Here is a 10768-nt window from a genome sequence, read left to right on the forward strand (position 1 = left end):
GTGTTTCTTATATTGACCCAACATAATCTAACACACCATGTTAAATTTAATTTATAAAACTCAAGCAAAATCTATCATGAAACACAAATTTATCATTTAAAATTCATGCAAAAAGTGATTTTAAGAACTATTGGCCCAAATAAAAACCAATGTCGGTTTATCAATTAAAAATTAATTTCAAATAAAATATATAATAAATAAAAATAAACAAAATAAAAACCCAGTGTTGATGTAAACGTAGTTACTACCACAGCTTCGTGTTGATTACGACAGCAGCATTCCAATAGCCTCAAAGCAAAATTCCATGAGCTGTTTGATCAAACTGCTCTCATAAAAATCACATCTTGATTCCCTCTTTCTTCTCAAAATTGCCGCTGTTTTGGATTTATTTATTTTAATTAAGAGAAATTAATTAATTGTATGTCGGCGATCGGTAAAATGCAGACGGAGGCGAGGGTCGGAGTGGTGGTGGAGGGAGGCGGCCTGAGTGCGCCGACGACGTCGTCGGTGGTGGTCGAGCCGCCGCCGCGCCAGAGGCAAATCGGCACCGCCCCGCAGCTCCTCGCCGGCGGCCTCGCCGGAGCCGTGAGCAAGACCTGCACCGCCCCTCTCGCCCGCCTCACCATTCTATTTCAGGTTTTTGTTCAATTTGGGGATTTTTCTCAATCGCAATTCCTCTTCAATTGAAGAATAATACTCACAGTAGTCTGAAATTGGATTGAATTGGGGCTTTTTATGGTGAATTGGATCGATTGATTGCATTGATTTGATAGGGTTTATGTTTCCCCTTTTCCTTGTTTCATAATTGAGTTGAATTGAAGGGTGGAATCGGTTTTGCAGGTGCAGGGAATGCACTCCGATGCGTCTAGGTTGGAGAAGGCAAGCATATGGCGTGAGGCGTCGAGGATTGCTAGGGAAGAAGGCGTGAGGGCGTTTTGGAAGGGGAATTTGGTGACGATCGCGCACCGGCTCCCGTATTCTTCGATCAGCTTTTATGCGTTCGAACGCTACAAGAATGTTGGTACAACTGTTCTGTGAAGAGCTTCTGTTTTTCGAGTTAGTTATTCGAGTCTCCAGTGTTGAATTGGCTAAACTTTTGCTTCTTTTTCCTGTTAGATGTTGCAAGCTACATTAGGAGTTGAGGGCCAAGGAGAAAGCATCGGTGCAGACCTTTGCGTACGGCTTTTAGGTGGTGGTCTTGCTGGAGTGACCGCCGCGTCAGCTACCTATCCGTTGGATCTTGTCCGGACGCGCCTTACAGCGCAGGTGAACAGATGGGAGTGTTCTTATTGTAATGTTAAGTGGATATACACTTGTGTTTAGGTTTGTTACTCCTGCAAGATGCTTACTTTATTGTCTTCATTGGTATGCACTGAATTGGTATGATTACTTATCTTTAGCAACTATAAATCTTTAGTTTCACCCACTTAGTTGTACTTGGAAATGAAGAGATGGAAATGGGTGGAAAACAGTGGAATTATCATGGGAAAGAATTTGTTGATTGAAAGTTTGAAATGAATCTTATATTCCTACTATAAAGGTCGGAACTTTGACAAAAAAAATTATACTAGCAAAAACTCGGTTTCTTTGCCTTTCTTTAAATGTCACCTTCAAGTGTTGCCAGTACCCAGTTAGTTGGCCTTCATTCTTCCACTCTATGCAAACACTTTATTAATAACTTAGACTTAAAACTTTTTGTGTATATGCAGACAAATGTGATCTATTACAGAGGGATATTCCATTCCTTGCGTACCATAAGCAAAGAAGAAGGTTTTCGTGGCCTTTATAAAGGACTTGGTCCCACTTTATTGGTATAGTTTCACTTTATTTGTTTGATTGATCTTGTTTCCCGTCGGTTACTTTCTGAATCTGTGCTGCTTTATGTAGGGTGTTGGCCCAAATTTGGCTATTAGCTTTTCAGTCTATGACACTGCAAGATCTTATTGGCAGCTTCATAGGTAGGCAACGATAGTTCTATGGATTTTGGCATTCTATTCCCTCTATCTCACTAAAAATGTCCCAAACCACTTTTTTTTGGCTGTCCCAAGCCTAAGAAAACTGCATCTTCAATTTATAACCGCAAAAACTGCATTCCTTAATTTTCTTACCCGGAGTCTTTTGATACGTTATCAATGGGATAGAGGGAGTATTATATGGTGAAGTTTGAAAAATGAGGTTTGTAAATCAAGATTTTACATGTTTCTCTATTTATTGACCTCAGGCCTCAAGACTCAATTGTTCTAGCAAGCCTTGTTTGTGGGAGTTTTTCAGGAATTGCATCATCAACAGGTGAGTGATCTGACGATGATCACATATTTTCCTATCTAAACTTTTAAGTATGGCATATGGTTTCCAGTTTTTAATAATTTTATAGGGATTAACAGAACCGATTTCTTTTTCAAACTTGAACCAATCTAACTTGTATGAGTGCTTCCCTTAGTGACCAGGCTGTCGCCTCTCCATGTTTCATACTTATATGCTCTGTGCTTCTGTTGATTCTGGCGTGCGTATATGGTCATTTATTGACACTTGTACATTTTTTTCTCCTATAATCAAATACAACTGAACATCCATCCAAATTAAAAACTTAGTGCAAGTAACTTCATATTATTGCAACCTGATTAAATTATCCACTATAGAATACAAAAATAATGGAGGATCTAATTCATCTGAATGCCTGTGGCTGTCGAATGCTTTTGCAGAAAATTGAGGATGCAGGCTTCTCAATAAGTAATAACGAGATTGACCCTAGAGCTTGAAGTCCAGACATGATAATCTGGCAATATGAAACTTTTGTAAGAAGCTAATAAAATATGGTATATTGCTTGATTGTTCTTCCAAAGCAATCTTTACCTTCTTTGTAAGGATATTTTGAAAAAGGTTGATTTTGCTAAGTAACTTGGCTCTCCATGTATGCAGTTGGCTCCACTAGGTGAGCCATGTTTTGGAGTTTTCAAATTATGAGAGGTGTGTCCTCTTTGAGGTACGCTTCTCAGTTGGGTTTTGCCATTTGCTCTGTGTTATAGCTCAATGGTACAATACAAATAGACTTTTGGTCGATTTCATAAAGTAATTTCAAGATCGACTCAATCTTGTCAAATTGTCACCAATCCTCGTCCCGAGAAAAGAGTGTTTGCTGATGACCAAAATTCACATCTTATTAGGGCTAGTAAGCCAAATTGATTAACATCTTTCGTCTGCCTTTTCAGTTAAGAATGCGCTCCAGATTTGATCTATGACGATAACACCATTGTTGAAATGTTTGTTTTACTATGATGATAATCGTATTTGTGACTCACTGAAGTCGATAAAAGTCCTAATAATATTTGTATTTTTGCAGTGGCGTATCCTCTGGATCTTGTGAGGCGGAGAATGCAACTGGAAGGAGCCGGTGGCCGAGCTCTTGTTTACAGAACAGGCCTGGTCGGGACACTGAGGCAAATAATCAGAAAGGAAGGTTGGCTTGGCCTATATCGCGGGATTCTACCCGAATATTACAAAGTTGTGCCCAGTGTTGGCATCGTCTTCATGACCTATGAAAAGTTGAAGCAGATCCTCTCAAACATCCCCGAAAGCTAGATGAGTTCACCTCGTATGCTTCCAATGTTTCTTGCTTTTACTAAGTTTTATTCCAATTGTTGTATAGTCACAAAAGAAAATGGATAACTAAATTGTATCATACATTGAGCTACATTTTGAGATTCCACATAGTGCTTATGGCTAAATTGAACTTCAAATTTGTGTGATTTTAGTTCATAATTGATGTATGGATTGAGGTTTTTAGTCATTACAGAGATGAATATAGAAGATATCAATAGACAAGCAATGAAAACCTATAACTGAAACAGAGTTCCATTCTGATTTTGTGATTATTCTGGGAAGGTTCTTGTGTAGCGGATGTGATCTAAGGTACGGCGTAGGCCGTACTTATTAACGGCCGCCATGGCAGCTCGGAATCCTCCACCGTAAGCTGGAGACGCGTCGTGCAGGATCTGATGCATGAAGAACACCCCTAGCTTGTTCTCGACGCTTGATTTACCGCCTTTCTTGGATGAAGGCCATGAGGAGGAGGATGGAGCTGCGGACGTGGATCCATACGACCATGCTGAGGACGATGATGCAGATGCGGATGTCGTGTTCCTTGATTCGGGCACCACCTCCGATTCCAGCCACATGTGGGACATCACTTGGCAGATACCTTCTTCCACCTCCGGCCTCAGATTCCGAAACTCTGAATCAAAACAACAAATATAGTTTTGAGTTCGTGTTTCACATGACTAATCTCGTACGACAACACGATTTGGACAGAGACGCTTACCATTGAGTCGTAGCCATCCGTGCATTAGCTCGTGTGCAAGTATTGCTCCGGTCAGCAACCTGCACCGGACATTCGATTTTAACGTTACACGATTCCACGAATCTTCGTGTATGAATTAGGGTGAAGAATACTAGTTACCTTGGGAGGCCGTACAGTACGAGAATGGCTGTAACTTCACACCTTCGAGTCAGCTTCTGCGGCTGTGTTCTCATACCCACTAGTCCACGATGGTCCAGTCGTGGCCTCCTCATTATCTGAAGTCACAACGCGATCAAAGTTCCGTTAAAACAGCCCTTTATCAGAAGACTATAATGTATATTAAAACTAAAGAAATGGTAAAACACTTACACTTGTAACTGTCTGCTCTTCAGAAAGGCAGAGACCTCTTGTTTCAGGCATGTGGTGGTAACCCTACAAACACATACATTAGCTCACTGAAATTTTCTGCAACCTTGAGTTGTTTGGATAATAAGAGTGATGATGGTTCAGATCATTACATGTTTCTCCCCCTCGATGGCCTCGTTGAGGGCTTGTCGTGGAACGAGAAGCATTGGGATTTCCTGCTCGATTCTCATGTTCATTCCTTCGTAGTAGTCTCTGATCGAATGGTATAAAGGCTGGCAGTCACCGGTGTCCATGATGGCCGACTCCATGCACTCCAAGCACAAGCACCGGCCGTCTCCCATAGATATGTATCGGGTGTTCCGTGGCTTGAAAACACAACAACACTATGTTTCAAACAAATTGATGGAAGGTTATAAACAATGTAGTTTCGGAATAAATCTAACCTCCAAACGCTCACAGCTACAGCACCGGGGCGTGTTGTCGTGCTCATGAGAAGGGCAGTACTTCTGCGACCAGAACGGGTGGCATCTGTACTCGATCAAGCCCATGCCATTGGTCGGGATCTGCAAGAATCAACGACGGTCATGGAAAAGTGCGTAGGCGTGAAACGTTGTATTGGCAGAAAACTGAGGCTGCTTACAAATTGATGACAAACTTCACACTTTGGATGATTGAGCTCTTTGAAGCAAGATTTGTGATATGTTTCTCTTCCTGACAAAGAGAACTTGAATCAAAAATGAAAAAAAATAAGAACTTGATGATGGATCAAAAATAATGCAGCATTCGTAAATCGAGAGCGAAGGGCTTACCTCATGCTCGGTAATGGGGTGTTTACACGCGTGGCAACGGAAGCATCCCGGGTGATAATAGGCCCCCATGCACCCGAGATAGTTCCCATATCCGATTTCACGTTTGCAGCCAGCGCATATTCTGCGAATCATATCCAAACAGAAGAAATATAAGCAAAATGAGATTCAAGAAACACTACAATTGAAGATGAATAATCACCTAGATCCCCTTGGATGGTAGTCTCTAGGGACATACGAAGGCAACGGTGCAGAGCTGAAGCTGTCGTGGAGCGACCTTGCTAGATCGTCACCATTTCCTGATCGCCATCTGTATCCTGCACGATTGGATTTTGTACGTTTAGTCTTGGAAACTGAGGGATACACGAGGAGGAAGAAAGCACAGGAAACCGTACCACTTGGTCTCTTTAAATCTTCGGACATAGAGAGTGCAATGGCGCGGTCCAATTCCTCCTTCTCTCTGCTGGCCCGAGAGCGATCATCCTGCAAATCACAAGATTTCAGTTTCGAAATGTCTTGTTGAAATCACGAATGCTCGTATCCACATAGATGCATCACAGTTTCTAAGTAACACTCGATGATCAAAGAAACAATCAACCAAATAAGTTTTCCAATAACGAGATAGATATTGATACCACGGATCTAAATGGAGCGCGCCACATCATGTCTTCCTCCCCGGGAAACTGAGGTTGCTGTGAGCCGGTTGAAACCACCCTGCTGCTCGGCCCGCCCTTGAAGAACTTACTCAGCCATTTCATAAAACTCGATTTCCTCTCTGCACATGAGCAAAACACATCTCCTTGATCATGATCTCTACCAAATTGATCAATTCAATCTTGCTATATGCAAAAGCAAAACTGATGAAAACAGAACACACAGTGATCATACATGATAAAACTTTGAACCAATCACTCAACCAAGCAATGAATTACAGAAGGATCTACACCACCACATATATATAGACAAGATACATAGCAGATAATCTTCTTGCAGAAGCAAAAAATTATAACCGTCGAACGTAACAAGCATCAACGAAATGTCATAAAGGCATCATCTTTACACAAACAGGAAAAATCCCACATAAAACTTCCAAAAGGGCATCAATCCAAAATCCAGAAAGATGCAATCTTTAACTTAACACAGCCTAAAACCAAGACTCCAGGCATCAATCAAAACACTTCTCCTCAATCAACTCTTTCCCAAATTGATCAATTCAATTTTGCTATATGCATAACTGATAAGACATAAACATCAAACATAGATGGAAAACACAACAAAGATCTCCATACATGATGAATTTGGATCAATCACTCAACCAGGCAATGAATTACAGAAGGTTCCCCACCACCACATATATATAGACAAGACCTATAATTACAAATAATCTTCTTGCAGAAGCAAAAAATTACAACCGTCAAACGCTACAAGCATCAACTAAATGTCAAAAAGGCATCATCTTTACACAAACAGGGAAAAAAAAAACACATAAAAGTTCCAAAAGGGCATCACTCCAAATCCAAAAAGACACAATCTTTAACTTAACACAATCCTAAAACCAAGAATGTAGGCCTCAATCAAGAAATCCCAAAATGGTAAATCTTTTCAATAGAGAAAAGAAAAGGTGGAAAGCACACCATAAATGCAGTGGTTGACATTCGAAGAAGACATGGGGTTTCCTGAAAACGGTGAAAGGGACTAACACAGAGGGTGAGGAGGATGGAATAGTAGAGAGAAAGGAATTGGGGGAGAATGGCATCATTGATAAAGGTAAGTTTTTTTTGCAAGAGAGAGAGAAAGGGGGGAATATCTGTGGGAGGAGAGATTCTTGGCTTGTGGGAAAGAAAATCAAGAAAGGGTGTGGGGAGAGAGAATCTGATGGGAGAGATGGTGATGGAGGAAAGGGGAAAGGGGAAAGTGGGGTGCTGGGATTGGACGGCTGAGGTTTTTGGAGTGATCAACACTGTTTTTTGGAGAAGAGAAGGAAAAGGAAATGGAGAGTTCAAATTCCATCTCTTTGGGGGGAAGTGGAGTGTGTCTATGTCAAGAAACATGATCATGTAAAAAGAATCTAAATATTGCTAAAATTTAGTGTTTTTTTCATCGGCTAATCACAAGAGAGATGGTGGATAATGTTCTTAGGTCAATGAATAGGAATTTTATTCTGGTTTTATGTCATAATTTAACATGTCATATTGTCATTATAATGAAGCCATGTTTATTATACTTTTCGGTATTGGACTACACGAGTTTTAATGTAAATTGAGACGTATAAATCATATCGAGATAGATAAATGTATAACTTAACAATTCTAGTCTTCATTCCACATGAACTTCACTTCAATAATTTCTTTTGTTGGAAATTTTTTAAGTAATACATAATTTTGTTCATATTTACGTCCTTTATTAAGTTATCATGGAATTATTAATGTGTTTGCAGTGCTTGTATATTGCAATTTGCAATTTACCATTCAATTGATATATTTGGATAATTTTTGTGAACGTATATAAACACAATACATAAGATTAATGAATCTATCGAGTGCAATTAGATTAATGAAAAATTCGTAAGGATAAATTTACGCGGACTGCAATATTCAATACTCTAGACTGCAAGGTGATGTGGCCTGCAATGTCCAATACGCTAGACTGCAATCTATAGATTATTGTAAATTGTTGTCTAGCATTTATACTATTGCAGTCTAGCATACAGAATAATATTGCAGTCTAGCGTGGTGTCACAGTGTCATTTTAAGAGTGTTGTCATTTTAACGCACCCCAATATAACATATTGATTTTTTACTACTCTAAAATATTGCTATATTAATTATTTCAAGTTTCCTCGTTGCATGGATTGTCATGATCGCTCTCTCTCACATACACACACAGAGATTAAAATTAATTGAGATTTGAGAGAAAGAACCAACGGTTAAAAAAATAGTAATCCAAAAGGGTTGGAATAAATAGCTAGATTTGACACTTGAAAGAAGTGCCCATTTTTGATATTTTAGTCAAGCTAAACCAAAAGATTGTTAAATTGTGTAATACCCTTTTCCTACTTTACGGTTGTCAGCATAAAAATTATTCCATCGTTACGAATAGTAAAAAGGGGAAAATAAATAAAATTAGAGGAATATTGTGCTTTTTATTTGATTTAAAACACCTATTTGTTGATCCAACATCAAAAGAAGGGAAAAAGCCGAGGCATTAGATCGAACACAGCATATTCTTCTCCCTTTTCTGGATTTTTCTTTGATTATTTATTTCATAGTTTTGTTTTCGTCATATTTAATTGTTTTAATTTTATAATTTATAGTTTCCTAGTCATTGCTAATTTAATAAATATATGTATTGTACTCATTTATAATCAAAATTTATGTGATTTGTATATTGTAGTACTTAGTTATTTTTACTATATGGAGTAGTTTTTAAAAATAAAAGGTATGTAATTTTTGGTTTTGATCAATATTTTTTTAATAATAATAATTTTTTTAAATTTTATAAATATAGCAATTTTTTTAATTATGATTACACATGACATGGCACATGAATATATATTGTTTCATTTGCGTTGCAAGTAATGCACTTAATCAATTCTAACAATTTAGAGGGTTGTTCCATGTTATATATCCTGTTTCTTTACAAAAGTAAAATTTAAATTAACTTAATAATAAAAAACCTCCATTTTTTGGGTTACTGTTTGAGAAGACGCCCAAGTGGAGAAAGTATAATGTGAAGGAAAGTTAATTAGAATAACAATCAAGGAAAATATCCCACAAAATATAGTAACAAATCAAAGACAACATATATCAATGCTTAAAACGTGAATTACATTATCCAATCAACCATATCTCATGTATATATATCATAGGCAGATACAAAATTTCAATTGTTTCCTATCAAAATGAAGAATAAGAATCACATACTTATAAATAGCATTAGTCAAGTAGATCGCAGATGGTTTAGATGTTGTGCTATTTTTATTTTATTGGGAATTTCATTGAGTTTGCAATATCTCTTCTTATTCAGTAAATAACCGATCTCGCACCCTACTAAGTAATTAAGGTGAAAACAATTACAATATATGTGTGTATATATTAATGTATGTAACAAAATTGTTTGTCTCTGCAGTTGGAAATGATTTCATCAAAATGAAGTTATACACCGATGTGGGGATAAACATGCTTTTGGTTGATGAGGCCACCGGAGGAGAGACCATTGGTACATTTAATTATACTACTATATGTTTAGGTTTAGTTTATACTCCCTCCGTCCCAGTATTTCAATTTTGGGCCGTCCCACATAATTTGTCCCACTTCACTTTTACCATTTTTGGTAGTGGACTCATATTCCACTAACTCATTCATACTCACATTTTATTATAAAACTAAGTAGGACCCACATCCCATCTACTTTTTCAACTCACTTTCCGTTAGATTTCTTAAAATCCGTGCCGAGTCAAAGTGTCCCAAATTATCTATGACGGAGGGAGTAATATTTAGGTTAATCATAGTTTGTGACAGGGTTTTCTTCAAAAATTTCAACATTTTCACTTCGAAAACCAAGTATAAAAACGATTAATTTATATATATCCCATCTTACCGGATTCTTAGGTGGATTGTTTGGGTTTGGAGTATAGAGGTTTTTGGTTTTTCCACAATCTTATACTCCCTTCATCCACGATAAATGTCATATTTTGTGAAAACAATATCGATCTTAAATGTCCCATTTCATTTTTTACTATTTTTATTAATGTCTTGCATCATCCCTTAACTTAATTCCATTAATATTTTATTATATAATTAATTTATAAAAGTTAGACTCACATTCTACTACTTTTTTCCTTTTCATATTCCTTAAAACTTATATCGGAACCAAATATGGCATTTATTTGGACGGATGGAGTATCACTGAATAATGTTAATCATGGTAAACACAAAAGCCAGATACATTAGTCGTAAAAACAAACATTTTCCGGACTGTTACATGTTCCCAACATTGACGATTTTCGAGATGAAAACATAAGCTAAAAACATATTTTTGAAAAGTAAAAAAAGTTAGAACGACATGGAACACGACCAGGATCTTCTTTTATTCAAAGGTATTCATACGAGGTTCCTCTTTAAGAAAGTCACCAGAACGACTTAGTTGATCCAGAATTTTTGTTTCATCTTTCGTTCGTTCTATTTCGATTCTCTCAATTCTTTCCAATCGAATTGTACAAACACATAACCCTAAAATTTGTTGATTTATATATTTATCTATTTGAAATCCCTTCTTTTAATTTGCAGATGTATTAAGC

The 10768-nt window shown here is 37.6% G+C and overlaps 2 protein-coding genes across 4 annotated transcripts; one reads left to right on the forward strand and one right to left on the reverse strand.

Moving 5' to 3' along the window:
- The first annotated feature begins 246 nt into the window (after positions 1–246).
- Positions 247–3739, forward strand: LOC125223652 (uncharacterized). Its single transcript, XM_048126900.2, has 7 exons — positions 247–636; positions 841–1017; positions 1117–1266; positions 1710–1811; positions 1888–1958; positions 2222–2289; positions 3341–3739. Exons 1-7 carry the CDS (start codon positions 421–423, stop codon positions 3577–3579), a joined length of 1023 nt encoding a protein of 340 aa, XP_047982857.1. The 5' UTR covers positions 247–420; the 3' UTR covers positions 3580–3739.
- LOC125223632 (protein DA1-related 2-like) lies at positions 3722–7254 on the reverse strand. 3 transcript variants are annotated; one of them, XM_048126873.2, is made up of 12 exons: positions 7104–7254; positions 6105–6244; positions 5865–5952; positions 5672–5786; positions 5473–5593; positions 5304–5387; positions 5107–5226; positions 4816–5028; positions 4667–4729; positions 4457–4572; positions 4319–4377; positions 3722–4231 (listed from the first exon to the last, which is right to left on the reverse strand). In XM_048126873.2, exons 1-12 carry the CDS (start codon positions 7135–7137, stop codon positions 3870–3872), a joined length of 1515 nt encoding a protein of 504 aa, XP_047982830.2. In that variant the 5' UTR covers positions 7138–7254; the 3' UTR covers positions 3722–3869. The 3 variants fall into 3 exon arrangements, with proteins under 3 accessions (XP_047982830.2, XP_047982836.2, XP_047982845.2); XM_048126879.2 differs by lacking the exon at positions 7104–7254 and adding an exon at positions 6759–6995; XM_048126888.2 differs by lacking the exon at positions 7104–7254 and adding an exon at positions 6358–6995.
- Positions 7255–10768: the final 3514 nt, after the last annotated feature.

Source organism: Salvia hispanica, chromosome 2, assembly GCF_029641045.1.
Source record: "Salvia hispanica isolate PSC_SH4W2 chromosome 2, Shi_PSC_v1, whole genome shotgun sequence".
Taxonomy (NCBI): Eukaryota; Viridiplantae; Streptophyta; class Magnoliopsida; order Lamiales; family Lamiaceae; genus Salvia; species Salvia hispanica.

Coding starts and splice junctions, on each gene's coding strand:
- LOC125223652 (XM_048126900.2), top strand. CDS start 421: ATGTCGGCGATCGGTAAAATGCAGACGGAGGCGAGGGTCGGAGTGGTG. Junction 637..840: donor GCCTCACCATTCTATTTCAG/GTTTTTGTTCAA, acceptor TCGGTTTTGCAG/GTGCAGGGAATGCACTCCGA. Junction 1,018..1,116: donor CGTTCGAACGCTACAAGAAT/GTTGGTACAACT, acceptor TTTTCCTGTTAG/ATGTTGCAAGCTACATTAGG.
- LOC125223632 (XM_048126873.2), bottom strand. CDS start 7,137: ATGTCTTCTTCGAATGTCAACCACTGCATTTATG. Junction 5,787..5,864: donor AGATTTAAAGAGACCAAGTG/GTACGGTTTCCT, acceptor CCAATCGTGCAG/GATACAGATGGCGATCAGGA. Junction 4,730..4,815: donor CCATCGAGGGGGAGAAACAT/GTAATGATCTGA, acceptor ATGTGTTTGTAG/GGTTACCACCACATGCCTGA.